General features: G+C 45.9%; 2 protein-coding genes across 2 annotated transcripts in view; both read left to right on the top strand.

Annotated features, from left to right (window-relative positions):
* Positions 1–1,463: 1,463 nt before the first annotated feature.
* FIGLA (folliculogenesis specific bHLH transcription factor) lies at positions 1,464–19,385 on the top strand. Its single transcript, XM_036436123.1, is given in 6 exon segments — positions 1,464–1,664; positions 4,550–4,702; positions 6,265–6,466; positions 6,469–6,488; positions 12,109–12,142; positions 18,967–19,385. Coding segments are annotated over 6 exon segments (1,029 nt in total).
* The window catches only part of ADD2 (adducin 2), a 97,246-nt gene continuing 95,003 nt past the window's right edge, over positions 19,107–21,349 (top strand). The window contains exon 1 of the mRNA XM_036435649.2: positions 19,107–19,485. The gene's annotated coding sequence lies outside the window, so the exon portion shown is untranslated. The remainder of the gene's footprint in view (positions 19,486–21,349) is intronic.

Raw genomic sequence — 21,349 nt, 5'->3', positions numbered from 1 at the left:
ACTGTCTCTGCACAGGGTTCAGAGAGTCCCCCCTGCCCAGCGTTGGGGGACTGAGTGGCAGCTACAGGAGCAATGGCTCCTTGCTCCTTGGTCTATAGGTTTGGTGGTGTGTGTTTTTGAACTCAGAGCTCCCCCTTTTCCTTCAATCCTCCCAAAGCTCGTATAAGCACCTAAATCCCTGAACTAACTCCTTGGCCTCTACCTGGTACGCCTAGAAGAGTTTCTGACCCTGCTGTGAACCTTGACTGCGGTGAATGGCCTGGGACTTTGTTGCTTCAAGATTTGATCCCTGCCGGGCACCAGCTCCATTTTTGGAGATGACAACCAGGAGCAGTGATGGAGGAGCATGCCTGGGGAAGAATCTAAGTCCCTCAGTGACCATGAGGGGCAGAGATGCACTGCTGATCCATGCCTTTCACGCTGTTAGAGAAAGGAGAAATAAACTCTTTGTTTGTTAGACCATTGCACTATTGGGAGATGGCCAGTTATCGGCACTAAGTCCCTATCAGGTGTAACAACTTAGCTCAGACTGCGCTCCCTCTGAACAGGTGGTTCAATGAAGAACTCTAACAGCCAAGAGGCCAGAAAGTTCCAGTTGGAGTTGAGGAAGGGGAGCAAATATCCTATATAATAAAACCTATATGCTAATTGTCCCCTTGGGGAGGGGCAGTTGTTCCACTGTGAGTTCAACAGGGAAACCAGTTTGACTGCTTGATTTGATGTGGACTGACCACCAGGGGGCGACGCAGCACTGGCAGGGGGCATGAGCTGGGGCCCCATCTCCGCAGGCCACCCGAGGGACCCCACCCTTGCATGAATTCATGGATCAGGCCTCTAGTGAAAGAATAAGGTTCTTACACTGGGTTCCTGCTACACACCAGCTAGTCCACGCCCACGCAAGGGTTTGGCGATAAAAACAGAACAATGTCAATAAAGTCCTTTGTGATCCTCAAGGAAAGTTAAGTAAATGGGTCAACTATCTCCATTTTCGGCTCCATTCCCACACATTTGGCTCCTGTTGCCTTCTATTTGCTTCGAAATGAACTTAGAGCAAACAAAAATATATTAAAAAATATAAATATGTATTAAAACATATTTCTTAAAGAGAGAGGGAAGTTACAAATAAGAAAGGGGGAAACTAGGGAGAAACCTGAGGTGTTGGATTGGAGTTGGAAATACCAATATATAATAGTATGAAATGCTTTTTAAAACATGCCTATCCATCTAAATATACAGAGAGAAATATATAGTTTCCGGAGAGTGGGACATGGCCTGCCCGCAGGGGAGGGGGTTATGGGGGCAGGTGGTCCAGGCCCCGCCCCCGCCCAGCAGGTGACCCAGGCCCCGCCCCCGGCCCGGCAGGTGGCCCAGGCCCCGCCCCCGCGCCCGGGGCCTCGTGCGGCCCCAGGTGCCCGCAGTGAGAGGATAAGAGGCCCCGGGGGCCCCCAGCCCAGGGCGCAGCCATGGATCTCGTGCCCGGCTTGCTGGTCACCCCGAAGGCCGAGGTGCTGGAGGACCTGCTGCAGGAGCAGTTCGGGCCTCTGCCGCAGCTGGCCGCAATCTGCCGCCTCAAGCGGCTGCCCTCAGGCGGCTACTCGTCCACCGAGGACCTGCAGCTGGTGCTGGAGCGGCGGCGCGTGGCCAACGCCAAGGAGCGCGAGAGGGTGAGCGCCTGCCCCGCGGGTCCCCGAGGCCACCCGGGCTCGGCCGCCCCACAGACCGCCCGGGGACAGGAGTGACTTTCTCCCCTGTCCTCGCCCCCGTCCCCGCTATCCAGCTCCCACCACCTGGCCAGGCCCCCGGGCACCCATTCGCTGGCCCTCCGTGCCTTCCCCCCCCCCCCCCCCCACCAGGAGCGTGGGCCTCCCGAGGGCCGGCTGTGCCCTGGCCTGGGCGCAGGACAGTGGCCTTGTTACCCTCCACCCCGGTCCAGCTGCTCACTCGCCGCCGCTGAGATGGCACCTCACGTGCCTACCCACGTGGACTTGTGCTCACACGCCTGCGGGGCTGAGGAGGCCCGTGGCAACTTCAGAAATGTCTCCCCTTGGCAGGTGCTTTTAAAGGTTTAAATCTCACAACCGAGTGCGCTGGTGGGCGCTTGGGGCGTGCAGGGTTCTCGCCACCCCTTTCCCGACCTCTGCGTCTCTGTCTCCAAGCACAAACGGGGTGAGTGGAGCCTAACGGAAGTTACTCTTTAAACAAACAAACAAACAAACAAACAAACACAAACAAAAACTGTCTCCCCTTCCCCCCAAGTCCAGTGTGCACCAGACTCCCGGTCAACCCCCTGCCAAAGCAGAGAAAGTGCCCATTCCCCAGTCAGGCGGGCTTCGCGCTCAATCACCAACCCGACTGGTCCTGTGGGCCGCAGTAGGAGCGGCATCTAGTGGTAGCTTTGGGTATTTGTGATTAAACTCGGCCCCCAAACTTGTCAGATCAGTTGCAGTCTGTAGGTTGGGTTGCAGCAGAAGAGGATCCTAGGGAGGGAAGGGTGAATGGGGGAAGAGGCAGGGCGCGCATTTAAGCTGGGCCTTGAGGAAGAAGTTCTGTTGAGGCCTGTTCCTGGGCACCCTGACGCCGAGGTGCTGGAGGACCTGCTGTGGCAGCAGTTGGGGCCACTGCCCAGCTGGCCGCCATCTGCACCTTAGAAACGTAGCCCCCGTGAATCACTAGGAGCTTTGCCTGGGAAAGAGTGTGCAGAGAAAGGACCAAGGAAGAGTAAAAGACTTAAAGGAAAACTGGGAAACTTGCAAGAGTGGAGAAGCATGATTTTACCAGACAAACTCTTCATGAAAATAACCCTGTGATCTGCTGTAATGATGTGGCCCTCGAACAAGATTTGGATCCAGTATTTTGCATTTTGTGTGGGCCTTCTCACCAAGAAGGAATGGCTTTCTGTGGAGAATTTGTCCAGGCATATTCATTGCATCAGTATAAAGAATAAAGGTGATTAGTTTTAAAATCCACTATTTTATTCTTTATAATGATGCAATGAATATGCCTGGAAAATATAGAAATGATTATATAGGGAACAGAAAACACACATAGCACAAACATGATGTCTATGAACCACCATTCTCTGTGTACATGCTCTCAGTCTTTTTCTAGTTATATGTGTATATACAGTGTCCAAACAATGTATACACACTTTAATTGATAGCTCAATTTTGAAAATGAAATGCATTTTAATAAACACTGCCTTTGAAGTTATTCAAAGTGTAAGTATACATTTTTGAGGGACACCCTATATATAATTTTCTGTAAGTTGTGACAGTCTAGTATACATATTGAAGATATATTTGTATTTTTTTCACTTAGCATTATCAAAAGCATTTCCTCATATCCCTAAGCATGCTTTCAAAGAGCAACTTTTAATGGCATGGACTGACCTAGAAATGGACCATAACTTATCCAGTCTCCTACTGTGGGACATGTGTGTCCTTTGCAACTTACTATGGTACATAAATCTATGCCCATGCCTGCTCATTACTGTAGAATAAAATGCTAGATGTGGAATTACTGGGATACATACAGTCTCAACTTTTGATACAAGTTGTCCAATTGTTTTCTAGAGAAGTTACCATTTTTTTAATCCCCCTTTACAAGATGTAGGATCATTCCCTTTTCCACCCTCAGTACTGGGTATAATGAACAAACCAAAACAAAAATGTTACCAGCATGGCACATGAAAAATGGCACCTATTTCTATTATAATTTGTAGTTCTTTGATTTTTAAAGTTCAATATTTCATGTTTCCTGGTTATGTTATTCTGTGTTGAATGAGCTGACTATGTCCTTAGTCAGCTTTGATGTGGTGTGGGAGTGGCTTGCTATGTGAGTACATTGGCTTTATGGTATGGTAGGAGCCAGGTCTTTCAAGGCCTATGTCCCCCAGAGGGATATTGTCACATTTTTGGGCTTTGGAGCTGAGGAATTAGACCCTCGAGATTTGGGGGGTGGGAGGGAGGCATCTCATTCTACCTTTTGAGTCTCACCAACATGCAGACTCTCTGGACTCTTAACATTTAACTCTAAGTCATCAATTCAGCTAGGCAAGAAGTTGAAGAGTTATAACAAAAAAAAAGCTACAAGGTATGTGTTTTTCATTTTGCAGATAAGCAAACCAAGTGTTGGTGATATGAAGTATCCTAATACTCTTGTAAAGCGAAATGGTAGAGCTGGGCTTTCAATCCAGTTTTATGTGCTCAGAGCTTTTAGCCACTGCCCCTACTGCCTCTACGTAGTTGTGTTCTCAGAGGAACAGAAAGGGATCCGGTGAACATAGACACTCCTTCTCACCTGTCCACCCGCAGTGCTGAGTTTATGTCACTTCCTTGCCAGGGACTACTGTCGGTGGAGTGGTGCCTCTGTGGCCTGTGCCTGTTTAGATGCCTCACCCAGACAAGAGAGCTGTGGACATGAGTCTTCAAAGCCCCCTTCTGTGTGTGTGTTTTTGTTGTTGTTTTTTTTTTTTTTTTTTTTTTTTGGGGGGGGAGATGTCTGTACAAATTAGCTTCTCTGTCCTCACTGTGCTGCTTTTGTTTTCCAGATAAAAAATCTCAACCGTGGGTTTTCCAAACTGAAGGCACTGGTGCCATTTCTTCCTCAAAGCAGGAAGCCCAGCAAAGTTGATATTCTTAAAGGTGCAACTGAATACATACGAGTCCTCAGTGATGTTTTGGAAAGAGCCAAAGACTCGGAGGTAAAGGTTTAGGAAGGTAGAGCAATGAGATCTGTCATTTATTGAGCCCTTGTATGTGCCAGGCAATTTATGTATACATTCCAGTTAGCTTATAACAACCCTCTGAGTTATTTGTGGTCCTCATTTGACAGAGGAAGAACACAAAATACAGCTAACGGCCACAAGTTTATGAAATGTCAGGAGCAGGGATTGAGTGTGTAAGTCTGGGTAAGACATGGAGCCAAGTTCCTGACCATCTATATACCTTCTGTCACTGCCCAGGGCCCTGAGCTCCTAAATGCTGAGTCTTGCATAGGACCTGGACAGCTGGGTCATGACAGGAGGCTCCCATAAACCCACCCTGTGGTGGTGGCTTCTCTTCAGCAAGAAAAACATCAGCCCTAGCTGGTTTGGCTCAGTGGAGAGTCAGCTTGCAGACTGAAGGGTCCCAGGCTCGATTCCGGTCAAGGGCATATGCCTGGGTTGCAGGTTCGATCCCTAGTAGGGGTGTGCAGGAGGCAGCCGTTCTATGATTTCATCATTGGTGTTTCAATTTCTTTTTCTCCCTTTCCCTTCCTCTCTCTGAAATCAATAAAAACATATTAAAAAAAGAAAAAAGAAAAGCATCAGACAGGACCCAGGAAGGAAGAGGCATTTCTATCCCAAAGGAGTCTCCCTTAGGAGAGGTCTTCCCTAAGGGATAATCCTGCTGGAGAGCACAGCCATAGTCTGCTGATACCAATCAAATGAACCTTCTTTGCAATCCGTGAGGCACCATAACGTCACCACTGTTCTCAGAATGCATGGCTCAGAAGTGTCCATTAGGCAGGGGAAGATAAGGGTTGGTTTTATGGACTCATTCCATGGAGAGGCAAATCTTGAAAGCCTGAGAATGGATTAGTCTTCGGAGGAGGTAAACTATGAAGAGAGGACCCTCCCACCCCCCACAGATTTCATGTATTGGGCCTCTTGTTCTTAGAAGAAAAGCTGTTAGAGCCAGCAAAGGTCTTTTCCAAGTAGCAGAGGGACCATGTTTAGGGACAGAAGAGAAGGACAGATGCTAGAAGAGAAACAAACGTGCTAGAAACTTAGGGCAGAAATAGCCAGGTGCATAATTGTACTTTTTTGAGGCCACCCCCCCCCCCCCTTATCTTCTAGTCCTTCTTACGTGATGGCCGGAAGGACACATTCTACAGTGTGGGAATGACTGGCTAAATTGGATAGCTGGGTTTAGCACGGCCATAGTTTGCAGATATACAAGTGGCTGCCTTCATGTGTGTACGTGCATGTGTGTGTGTGTGTTTATTGTGTAACAGAAGTGCTTAGTTTTGTGCTGTTTTCATTAAAGTATAGGACCTATTCCACGTAGCTATAATATTTTAAGTGTAGTGGCCCATTACACAACATTTTTAGGTTATAGATAAACAAAATACAGTCCACTGAGCAATGATTTTTCTTTCCACAACTTAAGAATCGCCCTTATAACTTAAACGAAACATTATCCATTACCATTTTGAAATATATTGATTTAAATCTTCAAAGTCTGACTGTCATAGCATTTGACAACTAAATATGATTTCTAGAAACAAAACCCCGGTCATCAGAACTATATAAACCATACTTCTGAACCACATATATCCATGGCTAAAGAGCACTTGGGAAACAGCACTCAACATGCTCGCTGTGATGTGGGCTTGAAGAATGAGGAGGAAGGGCCCTGGGCAGCTGGTGGCAGTGGTGGATCAGCATGCACTTGTCGCCAGAGCATGATGTCTGCAACTGGAGTTACTCCCCAGCCAGGAGTATGGTAAAGTCTTTCTTCTTAAATATAGATGTAAAAAAAAAAAAAAAAATTCAAAATGCTTCCCTTGAGGTGTGTGGTATTTTTTTTATGATGAACCATTATTGAAACAAGATCATTTTGTGAAAGCACCTAGGTTGGGAGATGGAGTTTGCTATTGATAGTTGGGAAGATCTATTATTATGTTCCCAAGTTAACTGCTAAGCAGCCCTAGGGGAAGCCAACTCCTCCAGAACCACTTATCATAGACCTAAACTTATTTTTTTTATGACCCTAATTAATATATCAAAAGGTTTTCTGGACTCTGAGGTCTCTAGAAAAAGAAATAAGTATTAGATTGCCATACATAAAGCTGCATGGTCATAGCATATACAAGCATGTACACACACACACTCAAGTGTGCACACACATACAGTTAAAAAATTGGCCTTGTTATAAGGAAGCATTTTTTAAGGAATAACAAAGGAGTTTATTGTAACAGCCCTTATTACTCTGCCAAGCTAAGAAGCCACTCAAATAGCCTGCTTCTCCAAGTTTAGAAAATGGACTTCTGGTCCTTGCTGTGTCTCAGTGTTACACAAATGAGATCCCTTACTCCATCCAATGACATGATTGCTGTTGGAATATGAAAGACTTCTGGGTATCTAGAACTAAATGTACCAAGCAAGTTGCTTAGTCTGATATAAGGGGAAAAGGGCTGCGGAATCACAAGTGATGGTTAGTGATGGGAGGCTGTTTTGAATAGCAGTTGAGTGCAGGTTTTAGAGATAGAATGCCGAGGTTCAAACCCTGATTCTACCACTTGCTAGTTGTGTGACCTTGGGTGAGCTACTGACTCTGAATCTCCCCAGTCCTCAGTTTGCTCATCTGTAGAATGGGAAGGATAATTATACCTATCCTGTATGTAAGATAACTGTGAGGTTCAAATGGCATCATGTCAGTGATGTGTCTAGCACAGTACCTGGCATGTCAATGTTCAATTGGGCATACATTATTAAGTCTGCTTGATGCAACAGCAGCAATCACATTGATTGGTGAGGAATCAACAATGAGCCACAGGAACTTTAGCTCTGTTTGTAGCAAGTGTTCATCATGTGCTTCTCACCAATGCTCCACTCAGGCTTGAGGCCTTACAGGCTTCCTGCTGACTGGCTGGCCTTGGTTACCATTTCTGATTTGATTACTCTTTTCTAAGTACTCCATTTGTGCACATGCTTCGTCTAGATTTTCAACTACTGGGCCATTTGAGACATAAACCTTCCCTTGCCAGTCAACCCTTAGGAGACAGAATTCCTGTTGCTACTACATGAGCTGACAGCAAATGACTGAGAATGAAAGAAAAGAATGTAGATATGACCTGAACTGAAACTTGAACCTGGCTATCTAATAACTGTAATGCTTCCATAAGTGTAAGTTTTAATATGTACTAGATAGTAAGGCTAGAATCTTACTTGCATTTAATCCCCACTGATGCTGATGAGGTGGGCATCAACATGCCATTCTCATGGTGAGCTAACAGACTGTTCATTTCTGCCAGTCCTGTTGGGCCTCTTAGCAGAGCAAGCCTATGTTGGTGACACCAGCAGCAAGGATGTAGAGGAGACCCATGTCTTCTAAGGATAAGTGATCCTGGAGATAGGCCATTTCTAGTAAATTGATTTAAAGTAGGAATTAACTTTTTCTAGTAGGAAACAAAAGTTCTGATTGAAAATTTCCTTTAAAAACGGAATAAAACACTTTGTTTTTAGTCTTTTAGCTAACCAAGTTTAATTGGAAGAGTTTGCTAATCCTATATAATAAAAGCCTAATATGCTAAGTGTCCAGTTGTCTGGTCATCCATTCAACCAATCAAAGCATATGCTAATGATATGCTAAGGCCACTCAACCACTTGCTATGATGTGCACTGACCACCAGAGGGCAGCTCCTGGTTGAGCATCTGCCCCCTGGTGGTCAGTGCACTCCCACAGCTGGAGTGCTGCTCAGCCAGAAGCCGGGCTCATGGCTGGGGAGCAGTGGTGGGAGAGGCCATGGCAGGAGCTAGGAGTAGTGAGCCAAGCAGTAAGGGGCAAGCAGAGGGGCAGTTAGGTACTGAATTGCAAGAGGGATGTCTGACTGCCAGTTTAGGCCCCATCAGGCCTAAACCGGCAGTTGGACATCCCTTGAGGGATCCCAGATTGCAAGAGGGCACTGGTTGGGCTTAGGAACCCTCCCACCCCCCACAAATATCATGTATCGGACCTCTTGTTCTTAGGATAAACAAAGAATAAATTTTGGATTTTTAATAGATGCATATAACTTCTGTCTAGTGTGCTTTCTAAGGCCTGAATATAGAGAGTTCTTTTTTGCAGAAGTGTTCTAGGATTTCATCAGGTTTGTCAAGGGTTTCTTATTCTTTGATGTTCAAATCATTTTTAGAAGTAAAAAGATTTATTCTGAAACAATAATCCACTTTTAGAAAACTTGCAAGAACGGTACAAAGAATGTTTTTCCTGACCCATTTAAAAGTACGTTGCCAACCCCATGTCCCATTTACCCCGTCTTGCCCTGGGAGAGGATTTGAGGAGTGGACTCCTGATGCTGGCAGAGATGGTCATATTTTGGGATTTGGGGATGTGTCTGAACAGGCTGTGCAAGATCAGCAACATTCCTGAGAGGCAAAGTTCCAAACGAAGGACATAAGATCTGCTGATGGTGGGAATGGAGATTAATTTCTCAGGCGAGGGTAGGTTCACTTAGGGGACTGAATCAGCAAGTATGTGTGTAGATAGAGAGGGCTATGGGCCAGGTGAAGCCACAGCATCTGGCCGGAGTGGGGTAGGGATTCATGTCAAGGTCTAAACGAGGCTCATTTAGAATTGGACTTGCAGATGTAGGATTTTGCTGCTTGGGGATTGGGCATTGCTGGGTGGCAAGATGTTGAATAAACCACCATTGTTTACTCCATGGGTCATGCGTGGCTTTGATGTGGGCATTTCACATTACACAAGACTCTGAATTTTGTTCAGAGTGGTCTGTGACTCTGGGGAGGTTGTGTCCCTGTGCAAAGGCCACCTTCAGTGTTGGGTGAGATGCCAGTTGTGCTGGTTTAGAGGAGCTCTGGAAAGAGATATAGGGATAAACATGGTGTCTAGGATAAGGCCCGGATGTGTCTCCACCACACACTTCTAAGTCTTGGCCAGTCCTGGCAGCAGAACTGGGAAAGTTTCTGGGAGAAGGAAACCTGTGTGGGTGGTAGATTTCTACTACTTCCTCTGCAGTCTGTGGTAATTTCCGAGTAAAGCAATCACTGCAGACATTTCTTTTAATGGCATTTTAAGCTCTGAAATGAGTTGGGATTAATTTATAATCACTCAGGGAAAGCATCTATCTTCTGTCTTCCCTCTCACATTTCCCCCAGGTAGTGGCTGAGTGTTTTAGCGACAACCCTAACCATAGCAGTGGGGTGGGCCTAGGCTTTTCCTTGGGAAGCACTTTTGTCTGCCTCGCCTCTATATTCACAAGTAGCCTAGGGGCCATTTTCTGATAAGATTAGCCAACAGAGAATTTAAAAAACTGAACTTCCTTTTTGATGGGGTGGGTGTTCTCTGGTTTGTGGGTCCTCACCACCCCTTATTACTTCACCAGTTCAGGCATTTAACTTTGCAGCCCAGACCAAGGAAGGGCACTGAGGTTCAGAGGGAATGCTGTGCCAGTGGTTGCATTTGGCTCTAGGAGGCTGTTGTGTCTTCTGAACCTTGGGCACTGAGGGGTTGGTACTGGGATGATGCGGAATCTGGTCATCCTCTCTGGAACATTGGAAGGGTGAGAGCTGGGACATGCAGGACGAGCTCCATCTGACTCTGGAGTGATTCAGGTGGAGGATTCCTGAGGCCACAGCCACTCAGGAAGAGATCCAACCAGCACCCAAGGAAGAATTTTAAAGCCAAATCTGATTAAGATCTTTAAAAAAGTTAGAGGATAGACACATTTCTATTTCTTTGCAAAAATAAGAGAGGGAGTTTGTTGGAACTCTAATTTTTCTATGAGAACAAAAGGTCGAATCAATCATGGAAATGGGTTTTTGTATGTTGTGTGTGCATGCATGTGTATGTGTGTGAAGTGTGTTTGGCAAGAACTCTACCTGGTTTGTGCTCCTAACCCCATCAGTGAGCATAATTTGAGAAGACCAATACTTTCTTTTTTATTTCTCTGACGTATAATGGCCCTTGATCTATTCTGGATAACCCAGGGTTAGGATAAGGGGGAAAGGTGGAAGGACACATTGACCTCTCTCAAGGACTAGCTTAGGCGGACTGAGCATTTGGTTTTCTGCTAACCCAAAGCACTGTCTGTCCAAGGAAGGCCAGCCTCTACCTTTGAGGGAAATTTCCATCCAATTCTTGCCATTCTCTATTGCTGCCACCCATCCCAACCCCAAGCCTTGATGAGTGGCTGGAGGGAAAGGTACATTGGATAATATGTCAAATTATCCAGCGACACACCCAACAACAGGAGTACACCTGCCTTATTAAGGGAATTGGGCAGCAAGCTGGGTTTCTGTTCCTCAGACCACACTCTTCTTGATCCTGTAACACATTGACTTAGATGAGGCCAACAGGCTTTACTTTTTAAATAAAATTTAAGTTTTTATATTCTGATACTTAAACATTGCCTTTTTGGAGTTTTCCAGGAAACTCTTAAGAAAAAAACAAAGACAATGATATATAATATACTAGACCATAGGCAGGTAAAATTAAACCACGTTTTGACCCTTCAAGTAAGAGACATGAATTTGTCTCTTAGATTTAAAACCTCCTAGATATATAAAAACGTTTAAAATAAAAGGTGTAAAGTTAAATTTGAACTCAAGAAAATAAAGCTTGATCACATGTATAGTGAAAAGGCTTAATCAAGGTCAGGGGGGAAAAAGTTATTGATACTTATGTTGTGCCAGACACTGTTCCTGGAAGATTGTACCTCGTAGCCTATTAAGTTTTGTAACCAACTTGTGACGTACAGACGATTATATCCATTTTACATGTCAGGAAACTAAGGGACGGAAGTTTAAGTAAGCTGCCCGATATTCAGTGAGTCAGTGGGATGTGGGAAATAGTGTTAAATCCTTTACCTGCCTTTCATTCTAACAAAACTCACTCTGGAAATGTGAATGAGGGGGGACCAGGAAATAAAGAACTTTAACCTAAGTTAAAGCATTTGGTATTTTATTATCCACAATGACACACATCTAGGTTCCAATGTACAAACTGCCTGACCATCATTTGAGTGAGTTTTTGTTTTTAGCCATGCATTTGTTTTTTCTTCAAGTTGAGATTTCCGAAATTCGAGAAGATACAAAATGATCTTTGTAAAACCGCTGATGGAAATATTCTAAAATGCTTTCAAATATTTTTTTTCTTGACACAACTGAGTTAAATTATCATGGGATAGATAACATTGTGTATTCTGTTGTTCCTTGTTCTACTATTGGCATGTTTAGAGGTTTATATATGGTCTTTATTACAAGTTTTAATGGCTCATTAAATTGGACAGTTTTCTAATGAACAGATATTTGTTTTCAGGTTTTTGTTCTCATAAACGTGGCAAATAACCAAATGTGTTTTACTCTTTCTGTATTTTTTTTTAAAGGATCGATTCCCAGAAGTAGAACTCCTGAGCCACGGTAGGTACAACCTATGACTTGATGCAAGGTGCTAATTAATAATACTGTCATCTGTAAGAGTGCTGAATTCATAGCCTTGCCAACAGTGGGGTCTATTAAAATGATAGAATTTTAGCAGGTAAAAATGATGTCTTTAATTCAAACTTCTTTGGTTACTAATTAAATGAACAAGTTTCTAGCTGAAGCCGGTTTGGCTCAGTGGTAGAGTGTTGGTCTGCGGACTGAAAGGTCCCAGGTTCGATTCCGGCCGAGGGCATGTACATTGGTTGCGGGCACATCCCCAGTAGGGGGTGCGCAAGAGGCAGCTGGTCAATGTTTCTCTCTCATTGATGTTTCTAGCTCTCTATCTCTCTCCCTTTCTCTCTGTGAAAAATCAATAAAATATATTTAAAAAAATAAAAAATAAATGAACCAGTTTCTAGACATTTCTTTTGTGACCTGTCTGTTCCTGTCTTCAACATTTACAGTAAACTCTCATCTGTGTTTCAGGTTCCAAATATGGAAAGTGAAAAAAACTGGTGCAGGCCTATATTCTGCAGACAAATAAATTCAATTTTGGAGTCTTTAAAGTTTGTTGTTGTTTTTGTTTTGTTTTGTTTGTTTGTGTGTATGTGTGTGTGTGTGTGTGTGTGTGTGTGATAATTCAAAGTTTACAATTACCCTGTAAATGGCCTTCCTTGTTACAAATCTACTCAACTGTACTTTCTCTTTAATTTCATGCTTTGAAAAAAAAGGCTGTAGGGCTGTCAGCCTTCATTCTTATTCTCCAACCCCTCCAGTGGTCTCTTTCCTCATCTCTCAGATCCTACACCTAATATCTTTCATTCCATCTGTTTTCATTACCTGAGAAATAAGTAACTGATCCCTTTCCTGGGAAAATTAGCCTTTAAGAAGAATACAAATTAAAGCTTGCAGAATGTGGAGTTGTAACTATTAGCCAATGGGAATGAGAATCTTCTGGGTTATCTCAATACCTAGCCAAGGCCGCATGGCACCTTTGTGCAAGTTGGACAGCCATGCACCTTGAGCACAGAGGTAGTCTTCATTTTTATAACACTTCCTCGAAAAGACATAGCACTTAAAGTAGCTGGGTTCTGTCCTCCATATTTTCCTATGTTAGCTTTCCTCACAACTGTCCTAATAGGTAGCCATGATTATCCCTGTTTGACTGATGAGGAAACTGAGGCACAAAACATGTATTAGCTAGCTTGGACTGCTGTAAAAATACCATAGCTTGTGTGGCTTAAACAAATTTATTTCTCAAAGTTCTGGAGACTGGGAAAGCTAAGATCAAGGACTAGGAGGTTTGGTTTCTGGATAGCAGACAGCTGCCTTCTCTCTGTGGCTTCCCATAGTAGAGAGTTAGTGTGAGTAAGCTCTAGTCTGTTCTTCTTATAAGGACACTGATTCTATTGGATTAAGGTCCCACCCTTAGAACCTTATTTAACCTTAAAGGTTTCCAAGTAGTCACATTGGGGTTTAGGGCTTCAACATATGAATTTGGCAGGGAGTGGCAGGGGGTGGGGGAGGGAGAGACACACAATTCAGTCCATAGCATTCTGCCCCTAACTGCCCAAACTCATGTTCTTACAACATGCAAAATGCATTCATTCCTTTGTAACAGTCTTAACACGTTCTGGCATCAACTCAAGAGTCTGAAGTCCAAAATCTTATCTAAGTATATCACTGTGGGTATGACTCTGGGTATGATTCACCCAGGGGCAAAACTCCTCTCCAGCTGTGGCCCTGGGAAAGCAGACAAGCTATGTGTTTCCAAATGCAATGGTGAATAGGCATGGGATAGGCATTCCCATTCCAAAAGGGGAATAGGAAAGAATAAAGGATGGTGGGTCCCACGAAGGCCTCAAAACTAGCAAGGCAAGTTCCATTAGAACTTATGACTTCACAACAATCCTCTTGGCTTAATATCCCACCTTCCAGGAGACCTGGGTTGGCAGCATCATTCCCCTCTTATTCCCATGCCAGCCCCCATCATCCCCTCCCCCCAACACAGCTCTCTGCAGTGATGGCTCTGCCCTCTGAAACCTGGAGGAGATAAACTTGCCTCCTGGGCCTGTGGTCAGAGCGGCAACCCTGATTTCTGAATTGCCTCCTTGAAGAGTAGTGCATGTACAATTTACAACCAGATAATTCTATGGTCTGGTCCTGTAGAATCCAGGAAGTCCAACACCTATCTTCATCCTGTCCTGTTTTCTCTGTCCCCTATAGTTCAAACTGACAGTGTCTTAGCTGGTACAATCCCATCTCTATTCCTGGCCTCTTAAGATGGCTGAGAGGGGGGTCTTCAGGAGATCTAGACTTAGAATTTATCATTGTTCTTGCTCTGAAAGCACTGTCCCACATTTCCTGTCTTTTTTTTTTTTTTTTTAATTGATTTCAGAGAGGGAGGGAGACGGGGAGAGAGAAACATCAACAATGAGAAAGAATCATTGATCAGCTGACTCCTACACATCCCACACTGGGGACAGAGCCTGAAACCTGGGCATGTGAACTGACCTGGAATAGAACTATGACCTTCTGGTTCATAGGTTGATGCTCAACCATTGAATGACACTGGCTGGGCCCCATCTCCTGTCTTAAATTAGATTCCCCTAAAAGTAGACCAGGATTTATAGACTACTTGAGGAAAGGAAACATCAACAGGGGTGTGGGAAAGTGATGCTGGAAAGGAAGCAGCCTATGAAAGATGCATGACTGAGCAGGTTACTGCTATGGGCAGCTGCCCTGCCTCTATGAAGTCACATGCCCCAGATGTGTCCTTCCAACACCTCAGATCATGGACCTAGGCCCTTTATCCATGGACTCCTGATGGTCATTGGTTGAGAGCTGACCCCTCAGGGGTCCTCAAACTTTTTAAAGTGGGGGCCAGATCACGGTCCCTCAGAGAGCTGGAGGGCTGGACTATACGAACTACTAATTCCTACTGTAACACCTCGGCTGCGCTCACTGCCCAAAAAACCTGGCGGGCCGGATCAGACTCCTCTGCGGGCCGCATGTGGCCCGTGGGCCGTAGTTTGAAGACGCCTGCCCTAGAGTGTCAGTTCCTTCAGCACACCCTGGGGAAAGCTGTAGATAAGTATGGCTGGGCTGGCGAGTGCTAAGACAATCTATTAGTTATCTACTTCTGTGTAACAAATTACCACAAACTTAGCAACTTAACACATTTATTTTCTCAATTTCTATGGGGCAGGACTTGAGCCTGAGCATGGTTTGGTTGGATCCTCTCCTTCAAGGTCTCTTTCAAGCAGAAATCAAAGTGGCAGTCTGGGCTGGGGTCTCAGCTGAAAGCTTGGCTGGGGAAGGATCTAGCCAGATGTCACCCTCAGTTCCTTGACACTTAAGTTTTCCTAACATGGTTATTTGCCTAAAGCATTCAAGCCAAGAAAGCAATCAAGAGAGTCAGCTAGCAAGGTCAAGAATCTTCTGTAACACAGTCACAAGTGACATCCACCCCCTTTGCTGTATTCTTTTAGTTGGGAGCAAGTCACAGGCCCCACTAGCCCCTAAGGGAAGGGAATTACACAGGGCATGAACACCAAGAGACGGGAACACTGTGGGTGTCTATTATATTGCCATCTTCTCTCTTTAACAAATTATTGCTGGCTGGAAAGTTTTGTAAAGAGATTAGGAATAATTTTATTGCAAATGAGTCAGAAAATCTGATTTTAAACTGGTCACTGGGGGCTAGCCAAATGTGGTTTTTCTGGGTCTGACATGCAGTCTCTGATGCTGCCCTGCCCCTAGTTAAAAGCCAAGCAGTGAGGTCCTAACCGGTTTAGCTCAGTGGATAGAGCGTCGGCCTGCAGATTCAAGGGTCCCAGGTTCGATTCTGGGCAAGGGCATGTACCTTGGTTGCGGGCACATCCCCAGTAGAAAGTGTGCAGGAGGCAGCTGATTGATGTTTCTCTCTCATCAAGGTTTCTAACTCTCTATCCCTCTCCCTTCCTCTCTGCAAAAAATCAATAAAATAAATTAAAAAAAAAAAAAAAAAAGCCAAGCAGTGGGGACTCCAAGTACCAGGGATCTTCCTAGCACAGTCTGTGGAGCCAACTATAGTGATAGTTTCTTTCACTGGATTTCAAAGTGAGTTCGGACTTGAATGAGAGAGAACTTCAGAACATTAGCTAAAACTTCATCTAGGCAATTAATATGGAAATTAATATAACAATAAAGTCTTGTTTTCTGCCTGGCTCTTAAACGATTTCTGAAGGCACCGGATGGTGCTACTCTTCCCAGCACTCATAAATTGTATCCAGATGGCATCTGGGAGAAGCTGGGGGGATATTTATATTTTATTTTTTAGACTCTATTGGCTAGAGGAGCAGAATAACTTTTTGGGGAAAGGAGAATATTTTGGCCTTATCAACTTTATTGGTGTCTTGAACTAGTTTGGCTTTTAAAAATCAGTATTTTGCCAGGACCGGTTTGGCTCAGTGGATAGAGCGTTGGCCTATGGACTGAAGGGTCCTGGGTTCCATTCCGGTCAAGGGCATGTACCTTGGTTGCGGGCACATCCCCAGTGGGGGGTGTGCAAGAGGCAGCTGGTCGATGTTTCTCTCTCATCGATGTTTCTAACTCTCTGTCCCTCTCAATTCCTCTGTGTAAAATCAATAAAATATATTTAAAAAAATAAAAATAAAAATCAGTATTTTGTCTCTTCCAAGAGGCCATGTGCGAGATAGTGATTAGGGCTCATAAACTCTGAAGCCATAGTACTTGAGTTTGAATCCTGGCTCAGCCACCCACTAGTTATGCAACCTTGGGCAAGTTACCTATCATCTTGTGCCTCAGTCTCTTCATCTATAAAATGGGGCAATAAGAGTACCACCCTCAGAAGAGTAAATGAATAAAAATGCATGTAAAGCCCTGAGAACAGTGGCAGGAGCCAACAAGAGTTTGCTATTATTAGTTTGAAAATGAAATTACACACCAGGAAAATGGATTTTTTGAGTGATGGAAATTTATGAAACCTGCTATTTGTGGACTAAACAAAAATTCCCTATCCTGTTTCCCCCAAAATAAGACAGTGTCTTATATTACTTTTTGCTCCCAAAGATGCAGTAGGTCTTATTTTCAGGGGATGTCTTATTTTTCCATGAAGAAGAATATGGTACACATTTATTGTTAAATGAAAATAAAGGAAATCTATTACCTGTATATGGTATGGTAGTACGGTAGTTGTCAACACAAACCAGACAAACTGAGAATCCTACAGTATCAAGAATTTACTTTTATTCAATGACAATCATGTCATCATCTTCTGGAACATCATCATAATAATCCAATTCCTGAATTTCCTGGTGAATTTCTTGTGACTCCATTTCTTTCAGAATCAGTGGACCAAATCTCTCATGTTTAGCCTGGGGTGGGGGGGGGGACTTATTTTCAGGGGATGCCTTATATTTCACTCAAAAGGAAACCTGTAAGTAGGTCTTATTTTCGGGGAAACACAGTACTCTGTTTTTTGGGTTTTATTTCCTGAAAAGGGCCCACCATACCTGTGATTTGGGGGCTCTGGTGAAGGGGTTCCTGACTCCCCAGATATTATCAGTCCATAACAATGCACAGCTAACTAAAATGTGTCAATAAATACATCTCTTCCTGGTTCTGGCCAGACAGATTTCGGGTCCTGGTGGGCGAGTTGCTTGTAATTCGAGCAGATTTTGACATGAGAATGGGGAGAAAGCTTGTGGACTTAGTGATTCTGAAGATGAAATGAGAATGAGTGAGCAGCTCTGAGAGGAAAAGGAGTAGAGACCTGGGGATGGAGGAATTGGAGGAGCTAGAGCAGAAAGACACAATTTACTCTGGTATCTGAAATGGAATGCCTGCCAGTTGTTCTAGGGTTGCTGTGCCAGTCTCTCTCTCTCTCTCTCTCTCTCTCTCTCTCTCTCTCTCTCTCTCTCTCTCTCTCTCTCTCTCTCTCTCTCTCTCTCTCTCAGTAGGAGCTTGCATATAGTGTTAGTATGCAAAGGAATCACTAGGGATGCTTGGCACTAATACCGATTCCTGGGCTCCCCTCCAGCGATTCTGACTCTGCTGCAGCACTTTGGTGGAGTCTGGTGGTGTTTATGGGGGTGTCTAGGACTGTGGTATCCCTGAACCTAGAAGGAGCAGAGGGACCTTGTTGGGGGCAATGACCACGGGCTTTTCTGGAAGTTGAATTTGCCCTGAAATCACATTTTTAGAAACACTTGCAGTGAATGTTGATTTAGGGGAGCTTTGGGGAGCTGGTGGCGATGATTGGGGTCTAAAGTCCCAAGCTGCCACTTGATGTCCCTACTTTCTGCCAGGAGCACTAGAAACGAGAGCCGCCTTTTACGTGCTGTCATTTTACAGAGGAAGGCCCAGAGAGGCTCAGTGACTTTATGGAAGTCACACAGCTAGTTAATGGCAGGCTTGAGACTGTGACCAAGTATTCTGGTTCTCCACCCAGTTCCCCACTCACTAAGTACCTGTTTTCTCTGGGGTGGGGAGGGGAGCAGGGGAGAAGAGGAGGCAGTGAGAACTGGAGGAAGCTGGACCCATAGCCTGAGAGGGTAGGGCAACAATTTTGTTCTCTTCAGACTTGGGATAGGGATAATTTCGGCTTGCGATTCAAATGGCCAGACAATCACTATTCCGATCATCAGTAGTGCTGCCTTCTAAAGGCGAGATGTCCCTCCTAGACAAGAAACAGGCCAAGAGTAAGACTGTTTTCTTTTTTTGCTAAATCCCAAGGAGGTATGCTCTGAGGGAGCTCTCGTTTCAGATTTTCTTCCTGGTAACAAAATCCTCGTCTTGGCTCTTGGCTGTTGGGGCAGTTGGTGGTGTGGGTGTGGACGTGGGCAGAGGCTCGGCGGCGGGGCTGCGGCAGCGCGGGCGGGGGCGCTGCGGGTGGGGGCGGGCACTGCAGCACCGCAGCCCGGCGGCCCGGCGGGCCCGCTGGAGGGGGCGCTGTGGGCACCGCCGAGCGTCCTTTTGTCAGCGCGCTGCGCCGCCGGAGAGCTCGCATTTCCTCCCAGCCGCGTGCGGGGGAAAGGGATTTCATTCTGGCGGCGGGGCCGTGCGGGGCGAGCGGGAACGAGCGCCTTTTGTCAGGGAGCGGCAGCCTCTGCGGTGGGCAGTCCCCGGGGACCAAAGCTGCATTGCCGGTGGGACTCCAGGCGGCGGCTCTGACGGTGCGGGGCTGCGGGATGGCGAGAAAACGCTGCTCTGCACACTAGCCGGGCGCGTTGATTAAGCAGATCCAAAAGGAAAAAAAAAAAAAAAAATCAACGAAACAAAACAAGAACAACAGCCTTCGGTGGAAGCCCAGAGATGGATGCAAAGCCGTGCAGAAGGTAAGCCCGCCTCTGGGATGGGCGCCGCGGCTCGCCGGGGGTTGGTGATGCTCATGGAACCTGAGCCCCTGCAGCATCCTTCCGCCCGGACTGGTCCAGCCCGGCGGGCGGGCGGGCGGGCCGGGAGTGCGTCTGGGTTTTGTGCCTAAAGGTGTCTGTCTGCTGCTGATGTAACATCCGAGGCTCTTTGGAAGCGGGGCTGCCTGGCGCTGGCCCCTGCGCGGGGCTGTCGGACCTGCGGGTCCGGGGCGCAGCGCCTGACAGGTGGGGCTTTCTTCCCCGCAGGGCGGGCGGGTGCCAGCCTCGCAGGGCCGGTCGCCCCTCCTTCCCCCTCCCGCTCGGCCACTACCCTCCCCGGGTAGCCTTGTCGGAGGGGCCTGGGCGCCTCACTCCTCAGCTTCGGGGAGCAGGTGGGGCGCCGGCAGCCGCTTGCATTAGGAGCAGGGGGGCTGGCAAGTGAGTGGGTGCCAGCGGGCTTGGATTTTTATGCGCCTCCGGGAGGTCTTGGCAGTCTGTTCATCTCTTAGCTTCCATCTTCCCTCGCCTCTCCTCCCTCCTGCACCCTAGTGGAGGCCACCCTGGGTCCGGATGGCGGGGCCCAGCGTCTGCTTGTTTTGAAATCTCTACCAAAGCCAGCCGGGTGCTGGGGGAAGGCAGGGAGGGGCAGACTGCTTTAGGATGCTGATCAGGCGCTGGGGTGTAGCCTATTGTCTTGCCTTGACTCACCCTTCGTTTTTTTCTCTAATCACACCCCCCCCACACACACACACCCCTAAATGGAAGGGGAAGAGAAAGAAAAAGCACCAGCCCACACCCTATCAAACTCTTTTTTTTAAAATTGTCATTTATCTGTGACCCATGATTATTACCCGTCTGTTTCTTTACACCCACTCTTGCCTCCTGTAGCAGTGTGTCATCTAAAATTCAACTGACTCAGAGGAGCCTTATACAATATAAAGATCAGAAATCAGATCTCAGTTTCCAAAACGCACACTTTGTGTTCTGTGAGTAACCTTAAAGGAGGGGAGCAAATGATAGGAGGGGCAGGCTCCCCTCCTTCAGCTTTGGCAGGAGGGTCCGATATTTACCTTGGGCAGGGAGGGGTGTCCTCGGGAATGGGGTTTGAAGATGATGCTTCATTGCTAAGGGGAAAGTCGTTGGTCCACATTTGAAGTGAAAGTACTTTCAATGAATAAGACCAGAGAAGGTGACTGCAGTTTCAGCCTTGTAGCCGTCTGCCCGCTAGCAAGTGAATACTAAACATTAGTGATTTTTAGAAAGGGGGTTAGACCATTTCATGTGCTCACTGTATCATGTTGCACCTTCCTTCCGAGACGTGACCAGACATTTCTCATTGCCTGTGGACCTGGATCTCCCCCAAAGCCCCACCCCAAAAGGGCGCAGTGATGACAAACTTTTCGGTATTAGTATGCTGTCAGTGCATCTTGGAGCACCACTAACAATACATCATTCTCTGATCCAAAATCCATAACGTTTCTGTAGCAAGCCCTGTGTTCTTTCTTCTCCACCAAATTGCTCGGCCCCTTGAGAAATGTACTTGTCACAAATACACTGCACGACGTGGCCTGAAAGGACACACCACGTTTAGTTTCTAGGCTGGGCTGAATTTGCTTTAAATTTATAATGCTGGAATTAGCAAACTTCTGCTGTTCTCTTGAGTTTACAGGTGATAAATGTGTTTTTTTGTGGAACAAGGTAGGTCATAAATATATTTACCAGGCTTTGGTAAATATATTTATGACCTACCTTGTTCCACAAGGGATTTAAGACAGTTTATAGGAATTTATAAAACATAAACTAAGAAGTACATGGGAAAGAAAAACAGGAAACCAAGGGCAGAGAC

The sequence above is a fragment of the Pipistrellus kuhlii genome, unplaced genomic scaffold, assembly GCF_014108245.1.
Source record: "Pipistrellus kuhlii isolate mPipKuh1 unplaced genomic scaffold, mPipKuh1.p scaffold_m20_p_13, whole genome shotgun sequence".
In the NCBI taxonomy this organism is placed as follows: domain Eukaryota; kingdom Metazoa; phylum Chordata; class Mammalia; order Chiroptera; family Vespertilionidae; genus Pipistrellus; species Pipistrellus kuhlii.
The sequence above is the reverse complement of the archived record's forward strand: the minus strand, read 5'-3'. Positions and strand labels throughout refer to the sequence as shown.